Genomic DNA, 11,054 nt, shown 5'->3' with positions numbered 1-11,054 from the left:
TTTTCTGAAACTTCAATTCACAAATACTGAAACTTTAATAATTTTTTTTTATACTACAGTTTTAAATTTTTGAACACTTTAACAACAAATTACGAAACTATAATCCACTGATTACAAAACTTTAATGATCAAACCTTTTCGACAGAAAATGTACCTTTAATACTGTTTTCTGAAACTTCAATTTACTAATTGTGAAACTTTAATACTTACTTCATTTGTACTCCAATTTCTTAATTTCGTAAACTTACACAACATATTACGCAACTTTAATTCACTGACTATAAAACTTTAAAGATCAAACCTTTTCGACAGAAAATGTACCCGTAATACTGTTTTCTGAAATTTCAATTAACAAATTTAGTCACTTTAAATCAAAATATTTCTTAATCTCCCACAAAATATAATAAAACCTTCAGACTGCCTGTTCAACCTTTGTTTCACCAGTTGCAAACGTTAAATGCAAAAGATACATTGTTCAAAGTTCAAATGCAAAATAATTAAACAGTACTGAAATGTTTTCCAACTCCTAAGCCATAAAAATCTATTCTTCTGATGCATCCTCTTCTTCCCCCTCCTCTTTCTCCTCTTCGTCCTCTTCCTGCTCCTCCTCTTCTTCTTCTTCACTTGATTCTTGCAATTGTGGTGGACGCTCTGCAAACGGGTTAGGGCAGTTCCTCTTGTCGTGGTGCCCCATTTGCTTGCAATTATTGCACATCCGTTTCGGCTTACTTGCAATTACAATCGCCTTCGACTTCCTAGACAATAACCTTTTCCCACTACCCTTATTTTTCGAATACTTAGGTGGTAGTATAGTGATCTCCTTACTTGCTTTACAGCCAAGTAATTTTTCCATTTCTTCTTTTTTACTCAGTTCATCAACTGACGGTAATAGCTTTTCTCGAAAGTCTCTAATTAGTTTGGAAAGGCTCTCAACATCTTCCTTATCTCTGCCACCAAGTAATCCAACGGTCTCATAAACTTCTGACCACAGTTTCGTCATCTCAAGCTGTTTTGCGTCGATGATATCCATGTCCACAATTTCCTCCCCGTCATAAATGCACTCAGTTCCCCTCACAGCATCTTTCTTCCATCTCCTGGCAACTGCATATTATGGAATTTTTTTTACACTATTGCCCGAATAAATCCAAATTATATGTCTGTCCTCTACGCTCAAACAGTCTACACGTACATCTCGCCTCGAGTGTACCTGTGTTATCATAAACGAAAATGATGGGGCATATTCTGCACCCTCTGACCAAGTCAACATATTGAGCAAGGACAAAGATATCCACAGCAAGTCAACGACTGTCGGCATGTCTCTTGTGCCTCGGCTAGGACAACTGGCCAGCCGGGGCACATATCCGCGAACTTATATCCAAGACCCCTCGGCGGCGAGTCATCAGGGCCCGCCGGCCTACCATGGGTCCGTCAGCCGAGGGTACATCAGTCTTTCCACCTGCTAGCCAATTGGCCACTTGGCCACTACGTGACAAAAGGTGAAAGTCTATAAATACTCCTCAACCCTCATTGAGGAAAGGATCCACAATTTAACCTAAGAATCACTATTCATCTAGTAATATCTCCCTTATCTCTCTACAATACATACTTCGCCAAGTAACAACAACTTACCTCTCTGAGTTACTGACTTGAGCGTCGGAGTGAGTTCGCTCGGTCCAAAGCCGAGCCCTCAGTTTGTTCACTGTTTCAGGAGACCGAAAGAAGAAGCCAACCAAAGACGTCATTCTACAAGCACGGGTGGTAACAAATAACTGCTCTGGAATTACACCCGGAACAATTGGCGCCGTCTGTGGGGAAAGATACTAGAAGCTAGTCACATTCATTCCCAAACAAAAAAAAACAAAACAAAAACCCACCCAAAAAGCTAAGAAGATGTCGAAACAACAAGAGGTATTCGTAACTGACGAAACCGAATTCTGCCAAGATGATACCGTCCACAATTCTGGGGATGCGCAGCCCTCCACCGGCCGGGTAACTCAGCCCGAGTACGGGATGCCAATAATTCCAGATACGCCGCTGCCTGCCAACCAGGTCACCATCATGGGACATGTGATTGATGCAGCGAAACTGAAGCTACTCCTGGTCATAATTGGTAGTACGCCGGCTCACACTGTCACACCGACAAGAGAGACGGAACCCGTCCAGGAGACCAGGGCCCAGAATGTGACTCCAAGAGACTTGAACGGAGCACTGGAGGAAGCTGGCCCTGTCAAGACGCCGGGGAGCCCAGAGCGCTAGTGGTAGACCTTAGTCCTTCCCGCACTCGCGGGAGGACGGCGTCGCCGCGATCTTGCCGACGAGGCACCCCCGGCAGGAGTGAAAGAAGTCCGACTCACCGTAGTCGGAGAAGAAGCCCGACTCACCGTAGTCGGAGAAGAAGCCCTTCCCGCCACGGGGAGAGGAGCAGGACTAGGGATGTGAGGAGCCGATCGCCGCGTGTCGTTCGACACGTGGTCGACGCCCCTCGGCGCCACGTCCTAGATACCCGGTCTTGCCGACTAAGCTGAAGTTGCCACCCATAGCATACAAAGGGGAAGGCGACCCAACCGACCACGTCGAGGCTTACGAGTCTCACATGTCGGTCTGGGAGCAACCCGATGAGGTTTGGTGCCGAGTCTTCCCAACGACACTGCATAGGATGGCACAAAGTTGGTATAAGGGGCTACCCGACGGGTCGGTATACTGTTACGCCGACCTAAAGGACACGTTCTTAGCCCAATATTCTTGCAACAAGAGGAGGGCCGTTGAGACATCGGACCTCCTTACCATCAGACAGGAGGGAGGCGAGTCTCTCCGAAGTTATGTGAAGAGGCTCGACGCCAAGGTTCAGCAGATTCGTGAGTGAAGCAATGAACCGGCGGCCTTTGCGCTGATGAAAGGCCTCCCAAGAGGGGACCTAAAGAATGAGCTCATCAAGTGCGGCGGCCTGAACCTGGAGTCCGCCAGGAAGATGGCCGATCAAGCCATAAAAGTGGAGGACTACCACAAAACCTGGGTAGGCCCCAGTGAGGCCGAGCACTTAGAAAGAAAAAGCCGCCAGGAGGACAACCCGGATAAAAGACGCCGTGACAATAATAGGTCACGGTCTGACAGGTCCGCCAGGAAGCAGAGCTCGGCGGGCGCCGGGGGGAGTTCGGGAACGTACCACCAAAGGCGGTACAATGATCACACCTCCCTGGTTGTATCTGCCGCCGAGGTCTTCGCCCTGAGCAAGGGCGAGGGCCAGAAGTGGGAAAGGCCTCCCAAGCCGAAGGGAGACGGTGACACGAGCCAGTACTGTAAATACCACGGCCACACAGGTCACCTTACTGATAACTGCCGGCATCTGAAGAATGCCATTGAAGAGCTGATCCGGAAGGGGAGCCTTGGCAAGTATGTTGCCAAAGGCCAAAAGACCGATGTCGGCGGTTCAAATAAGAAATCCGTCTTCGAACGGATAGGAGTGATCCATGTTGTCATCGGGGGCAACGAGAACAGTGGGTCCGCTCATGGGCACAAACGGCACCTGAACGAGCTGTATCAGGCCATCAACTTTGTGCCCAAAACAGCGGCCCCCGCTTCCAACATCCCCGACATGACTATTGGGAAGAAGGACTACGAGGGAGTCATCGCCCCTCACAGCGACCCACTTGTAGTCCACTTGGACATATCCAATCACCTGGTCAAGAGGTGCCTGATTGACACAGGCGCCTACACGAACATCATGTTCAGGGAGTGCTTTCTCAACCTCGGTCTGAAGGTTGAAGACTTGAGCCCCTGCACCAATCCGTTGTACAGTTTTTCCGGGGCCGGCCTGGTACCCCTGGGGTTGATCAGATTGCCAGTGATGTTCGGCGAGGGGGATGCGGCTAAGAATACCCTAGCTGAGTTCGTGGTCATCGACGGCTCGTCCGCCTACAACGTTCTCATAGGCCGAGTCACTCTGAGCGAGGCCGACGCAGTGATGTCCATCCGGGCCCTGACACTGATGTATGTCTCGGACCGGGGGGAAGCGCATAAGCTCGTCTCCAAGGATAAGAGGGATGAGGTGGTCAACACCCAGATATCCGCCAGAGGGTGCAATATGCAATCCCTCAAAGTTGCAAAGAAGTCAGAGAAGGGGAAGAGCCCATCCTTGCAGCAGGAGGAAGACCCGATGAATACCAACGTCGGCATGGTTGGAGGAACCCCGACCGACCAAGAAGAACCGCATCCCGGCATATGGGAAATAACTACTGACGGGCCCCCTACGACGAACAGCTCAGGAGTCGGCATCCTTATCACCAGCCCAAACGGGGACGTGTTTAAGCACGCCTTGAAATTTACCTTCTCGGCCTCAGACAACGGATCCGAATACGAGGCGGTGATAAAGGGAGTCGAGTTAGCTAGGGTTGCCGGGGCGGAGCACGTCATGGTAAAAACATGCTCACTATTGGTGGCCAACCGAATCAGGGGAGAGTATGAGGCTCGAGACGATGGGATGGTAAGACACCTGGAAAGGATAAAAGCCGACACCGCCAAATTGAAGTCCTTCCAGATACAGTACACTCCCTGTGTCCCGACGCTCTCAAGACACACCGGCTGACAGACATGGAGGGTGCGCCTTTGATAAGCCATTGGGACGGACAATCTCAGGAAAAATTTTGTATAGCGGCGGAGGTGCCCGAGACAACTGTAGGCACCCCGACGCATGTTTATATCTAATGAAGAATCATCCAAGTTTCCATCAAAGTGTTCATTTCCCCCCATAGTCACTATCAAGAAGCAGGCGCCACGGCAGTCACCCCAAGAAGTAGACACTATGGCAGTCACCCCAAGAGGTAGACGCCGCAGCAGTCACTCCAAGAGGTAGACGCCACGACAGTCACCATCAAGAAACAGGCGCCACGGCAGTCACCCCAAGAAGTAGATGCTACAGCAGTCACCCCAAGAGGTAGACGCCGCAGCAGTCACTCCAAGAGGTAGACGCCACGACAGTCACCATAAGGAAGCAGGCATTACGGCAGCCGCTACCAACGCAGTTGATACTCACAAAAGCGATCAGCATGCCTTAGGAACGTTAAACACAGTTGAGATACGCATTCTAACTGCCTCGGCCAGACCGAGGTAGAAACAAAAGAAGCGCTCAATTAATAACGTAATAAGACAACTCAGACGAAGACAAGAAAAGACCTCGGCCAAGCCAGAGGCAAAATAAGCAAACTCTTATTAAAAATGGTAACAGGTTACAAGTAAGGAAAATACAGACGACGGCCGTCCCCATAAGGATAAGCCAAGACACCACCTACCAAAGTTGTACAAAATACAAGGAAAAGAAAAGCAAAAGGTTACAGACATATCATTTAAGCGCCAAAGGATGGCAGGGAGGAAAGGCTTAATAATTGGCCCCCGAACAGCTGAAGCTATCCGAGACGCCGGGTGAGCCTGGTGACGACCGCCCGTCTCCCTATGCCTGTTGCTGCTTGCCATCAGCAGCGTTAGCAACATCATCTTTGATGGGCGACCCAGAAGCTGTCTTGGCAGTCTCAGCCTTCTCAGCAGCCTCAGCCTCAGCTTTCTTGGTAGCCTCAGCCTCAGCAGCCTCAGCTGCCCTTGCCATCTCAGCTTCCTCCTTGGCCGCCTTAGTCTTCTCAGCAAGGGCTGCCTTCTCCGCGGCCACCTCTTCCTTCTTCTTCACCCTCAGCTCCTCCTTGGCCTTCTCCTTCGCGGCTTCCTCCTTAGCTTCGAGCTTGTCATCAAACAGCTCGTCAAATTTGTCCCACGGAAAGGAGCCATCAAGAGGGAAGAGCTCCCCAATCACTTCCCTAGCAGCTTCTTCGGCCAGTCCCGATTGGGCGCACATGTTAGGGAGGAGAACGGTTTGGAGTGTCTCAATGTCCTCCTCCCTTTGGGCGATGATAGCATCCTTGTTCTGGACCACCTTCCCCGGGCCGGAACAAGCCCCTAAATTCGTCCCTCTCGCGACGGTAAAGGTCGGCGTGCTTCGAACAAGGTCACGCCCCTCCAGCAGCCTTAGCGGCTCGGCCCGCGCAGCCTCGGCCTTGGTTCTCTCAAAGAAGCAAGGACCTCCTTTTCAGCGTCCTCCCGAGTTTTCTCTCTAAGCACGGACGCCTCCTCGGCCTCGGCCTTGGCCCTCTTAGCCTCCTTATTGGCCGCGTCGAGTTCAAGCCTTAGCCGCTCGAGCGTGGGGCGCCACCATGGTCTTCTCTTGCTCCATAATAAGAGCACCGGCCGTATCGCCCCACTTCGCCAAGAACCCGATCAAACCTAGGCCCTCCGACTTAATGCGGAGGGGGTAGGCTTCGGGAAGGAGGTGACAACGGTGGCATCTTGACCACTTGCTTGCGCAGCTTTCCCCTCGGCACGCCGTTCAACATTGTGTCCGGTGGACGGCAGCGGTTGATCTACAAAAAATTCAATCAAATCATCCACGTCAACATTCATGGACAAACCAGAGAGCCTGTCATCAAGAACGCCCAATGAACCGGCTAAGTCTGAGCCATAGGATAGATCAGTACCAGGCTTGGACTTCTTGGTCGGAGGGCCCATTTCCTTGCCGCCCTCGGTAGCAGCAGCAGCAGCAGGGGTAGACTTCTTCCTCTTAAGGACAAGGGGAGATCCCTCCGCATCGGAGTCCTCCCCATTGGTAATGTCAACTATCACCACCGTCTCCTTCTGGACTGAAGGGATGGGAGGTGGAACTGATGTCGACGCCGTCGCCGCCGAAGACTTCGCTTTCCGCGTCCGGCGCGGCATGTTACTAGCAACCTTCGCTTGGGCCGCCTCCACATTCAAGCCTTTGTTCTTTGATCCATGAGATCATTCGGCGACGTTCTGCGATCACGGGCCAGAGCCTTAGGATGCAAATCAGCAACGGTCTTGTCCTTGTGCAGCCCCATTCTCCGGAGGATATCCTCAGACAGGTCCGGTCCAAAGTGGTCTGCAAAAGAAAACAAAGCAAGAGTTAAGTATAAGAACTAAATCAAAATTCAAAGAAACAGAAACATTGAGAGCAGAGATGGGCCTCACACCGACCCCACTCACCCTGTGCTAGGGCCGATATGAGGCCGACATAGCAGAGCAGCTCATCCTGAAGAATGATCTACGTTGGGGGAATCCATCTTTTCGGCAACCCACTCTTGTCCACCTCAAAAAGCCTCATCGCCAGCCTCTCATCCGCATTAAGAGGGACCTTGTCGGCGTCCATCTTAAGCTTATTCCGGGTGACCCATCTGTCATGCTCCGCCTTAGTCTCGCACCGCAAATTAACTTGGTGCTGAAAGGATCGGGGCAGCGGATAGTCATCCGGCACCTCAACGTACACCCACCGATCTTTTCAGTCTTTGCAGGAAGTAAGCTTATCAACGGAGACGTAACCCGGCTCCATCTGCACGCTGTACCATCCGACGCGACCAGGAAACGACGGCCGAAGGTGGTGAAGCCGACGGAATAAATTAACCGTTGGGACCTCCCCCTTGAAGAGACAGAGCCAGACAAAGCCGACTATGGTCCTGATAGCCAAGGGGTGCAGTTGGGCCACGACGACGTTCATGGCTCTAATAATGGCCATAACATATTCGTTCAGCGGAAACCGGAGCCCGTACTCCAAGTGCCGGATGTATACGCCGATGCAACCCGGTGGAGGGCAACAGACGGCCTGACCCTCCTTCGGGACAACAATTTTGTATCCCCTGCCGAAGTAGAAATGGCCTTCAAAGAATGTTTCGCCGGAACAACTGGCGAATTTGTGGGTCCAAGAACGGTCAGGGCCGGCCTTACAGGCGTCGCCATGGTCCATGATGAGCTGCCTCCTCTCATTAGGACGAATCCTTCCAACATCCTCGCCGACATCATCAAAGTCCTCATCAGTTTCGGCGTCATCCTCCCAATCCTCCAAACCTTTTGGGTCGACTTCGGGAGACGGGGACCTAGGGCCCCCAGACCTTAGCGGGACGGCGGCCAGTGCCTCCTCCTCATCAAGACGCGACGGGGAACCCCCCGGCGCACGATTACTAGGACCGGTATCAACAGAAGACATGATTCACAACGAAGACTTAACAATGAAAAAGTTAAAAATTTGTTTGTTTACCTCGAAGAAAGTGCTACGCCGGAGTAACGATTCTGAAAGTTAGAGAGAAGTTTCGTCAAAGAGGGCTAGAAAGAAGAAAATTTTTAGAGAAAATGAAATTGGTGGCCAATTTCAGGGACTAACTGCCCTATTTATAGGGGAAAGCCCATGAAGAAGGACCAATCAGGGCACAGCCCATGAAACGTCAGCCAATCAGCGAGCAGACACGTGTCAAACATGCAACCACGGAATGTCAATCGTTGCAACAGTTGAACGTCAATCAATGCAACAGTGACCAAGCGTCTTCAACACGCCCCTTCATATCTCTTCGCCTATTCATCTTCCTCAACAAATTCCTAGGTATCTGTTCTCCGCCGGCCACATGGTCAACCAAGCTTGTCAGCACCGACTGGGGGCAATCAAAAGCACACGGCGCTCATAACCTCGGCCTCGGCCAGCGTCACTCTCTTTTCCACATCGGATGTCCATTACACATCCATGTGGAGGGGGGATATAGTACGGCCTAAGCAGAACCAAGCCGAGGAAGAAGAAGCCGGGGCAGACGATTTTTTTCAAACTTGCGCAGAATATACGCTCAACATACATCGGAGCCCATACCACGGCATAGACTACGCTGGGGGCAAATTGATGGGGCATATTCTGCACCCTCTGACCAAGTCAACATATTGAGCAAGGTCAAAGATATCCACAGCAAGTCAACGACTGTCGGCCTGTCTCTTGTGCCTCGGCTAGGACAACTGGCCAGCCGGGGCACATATCCGCGAACTTATATCCAAGACCCCTCGGCGGCGAGTCATCAGGGCCTGCCGGCCTACCATGGGTCCGTCAGCCGAGGGTACATCAGTCTTTCCACCTGCTAGCCACTTGGCCACTACGTGACAAAAGGTGAAAGTCTATAAATACTCCTCAACCCTCATTGAGGAAAGGATCCACAATTTAACCTAAGAATCACTATTCATCTAGTAATATCTCCCTTATCTCTCTACAATACATACTTCGCCAAGTAACAACAACTTACCTCTCTGAGTTACTGACTTGAGCGTCGGAGTGAGTTCGCTCGGTCCAAAGCCGAGCCCTCAGTTTGTTCACTGTTTCAGGAGACCGAAAGGAGAAGCCAACCAAAGACGTCATTCTACAAGCACGGGTGGTAACAAATAACTGCTCTGGAATTACACCCGGAACAGAAAAAAAAAAAATAACTTTACGTTCACGGTTTATAACTTTATAACATAGTTTCTAACAAACAAAAAAAATTTAACTTTAAGTGCACAGTTTACAACTTTATAATTTCAAAAACTGTATCAGTAGGTGAATAATGAACATTAACATGGTTTGTAACTTTTTTACACTTTTAGCAAACTTTATAATTACAGAGTTAAACTTTATTACTTGTTGATAAAATAAACTCCAAACACAATCATACCTGGGTTAAACTTAACTTCAAAATTACGGCTTCTCTCTGCATCCATCACGGTACTCACCTCTAAGTTACCCAGTACCACAAAACCCTTGAAACTACATGTATCAGTGGAGTACTTCACCTCCTCTTGAAACTCCTCAAACACGTCTTGAGTGTAAACCCTTGCCCCGTCACTCTCTATTGCCAACTTAGTAGACAGTTTAGGGTTTGATTGTCGGTTTTCGTTGTCAAGTCTCTTTGTATTGTGTCTTTGTTGTTCCATAGCACTTTCAAAGCGCATCCAAAACTCTACCAAAGTACCAGATTTGTGCTCAAACCGCTTAAAAAAATTGTTCTCACTCTCTGACCTCTGCATCGTCCTCATTACAGCACCCATATTCAAGTCTTTACAATGGGCCATCACCCACTGCTTCCTTATAGAGTAGCAGTCAGCAAACCACTCAACATCACCAACTATACGTTGATCCATTATTTCTAACCACTTATCATCAAACTCCTCCGCATCAAGATCCTCGTCCCATATGATAGCATTTAATTTCTTCAAGAAATCCTGGTAATCAGCTCGCGAGCAACCATACTTAGTAGGCACCTTATTCATAATATGCCACATACAAAACCTATGTCCTGCTGTCTTGAAAACAAGGGGAAAAGCTTTCATAATCCCCAGATCCTGATCGGTTATTAAATACTCTGGTTCCTTACCCCCCATTGCAATGAGAAACCTATCAAATACCTACTTAAACGATTCATGATTTTCTTTTGCAATAATTGCGCAACAAAAGGTTACGGATCGTTTATGGTTGTCAACACCAGTGAATGGGGTGAAAACCATTGAGTACTTGTTTGTCGAGTAGGTAGGGTCATAAGAAACAACATCACCAAAGGCGACATAGTTCCTCCTAGCAATACCATCAGCCCAAATTGCCCTACGCAGGCTACCATCTGAGTCCACATCATAGTCGAAGTAGAAACCTGGCTGAGTTTCTGCCATGCTCTTGAAACGATCAATAAAAAGCTGTCCATCCCTCTCGTGAATGAAACACTTAATGTCTCTTTGGAAATTCTTGAAGTCATTCAAACTAGCTCCAATATTCTCAAAACCCTTAACAAGCTCCTTACACATTCTGTAAGTCTTTGTTGCTCCAATATTTAGCTACAAAGATGGTCGTGATCCCTCGTGGGGTTTAGTTTTCAGTACTTGTCGTTAGGAGCACCTAGACCAAAACACAATTTATAACTTCACCAACAACTCTACAATTAGTAAAGAGGCAAGTAAAGGTCGGATCCCAAGGGACGGGAATTGAGATGAGATTTCTATTGCAACTAGTGGTGTCTAAGGGTGTTTTAATTGGGGTTTGAAGTAGAAGATCACTAAACTAAATAGCAATGAAAGTAAACAAGCAAGATGAATTAAAAGGGATGTAAGCAATTGATAAAAGGCACTAGGGTGTCATGGGGTCATAGGGGATTCATGGGAATTGATCATACAAACAAATTCTCAAAATATAAGCAAGCAATTATTGTTGTGATGGATCGAGTTGGTTTATA

The 11,054-nt window shown here is 49.0% G+C and overlaps 2 protein-coding genes across 2 annotated transcripts; both read right to left on the bottom strand.

Annotated features, from left to right (window-relative positions):
• Window positions 1-541: 541 nt before the first annotated feature.
• LOC141641873 (protein FAR-RED IMPAIRED RESPONSE 1-like) lies at window positions 542-10,215 on the bottom strand. The gene is made up of 2 exons (XM_074450518.1): window positions 9,510-10,215; window positions 542-1,101 (listed from the first exon to the last, which is right to left on the bottom strand). Exons 1-2 carry the CDS (start codon window positions 10,213-10,215, stop codon window positions 542-544), a joined length of 1,266 nt encoding a protein of 421 aa, XP_074306619.1.
• Window positions 10,216-10,239: 24 nt separating this feature from the next.
• Window positions 10,240-10,629, bottom strand: LOC141641865 (protein FAR1-RELATED SEQUENCE 5-like). The gene has a single exon (XM_074450511.1). It carries the CDS (start codon window positions 10,627-10,629, stop codon window positions 10,240-10,242), a length of 390 nt encoding a protein of 129 aa, XP_074306612.1.
• Window positions 10,630-11,054: the final 425 nt, after the last annotated feature.

Source organism: Silene latifolia, chromosome 1 (assembly GCF_048544455.1).
Source record: "Silene latifolia isolate original U9 population chromosome 1, ASM4854445v1, whole genome shotgun sequence".
NCBI lineage: Eukaryota > Viridiplantae > Streptophyta > Magnoliopsida > Caryophyllales > Caryophyllaceae > Silene > Silene latifolia.
This window is presented reverse-complemented; position numbering and strand designations above follow the sequence as displayed.

Coding starts and splice junctions, on each gene's coding strand:
- LOC141641873 (XM_074450518.1), bottom strand. CDS start 10,215: ATGGGGGGTAAGGAACCAGAGTATTTAATAACCGATCAGGATCTGGGG. Junction 1,102..9,509: donor TGAAGTTAAGTTTAACCCAG/GTATGATTGTGT, acceptor CATAATATGCAG/TTGCCAGGAGATGGAAGAAA.
- LOC141641865 (XM_074450511.1), bottom strand. CDS start 10,629: ATGTGTAAGGAGCTTGTTAAGGGTTTTGAGAATATTGGAGCTAGTTTG.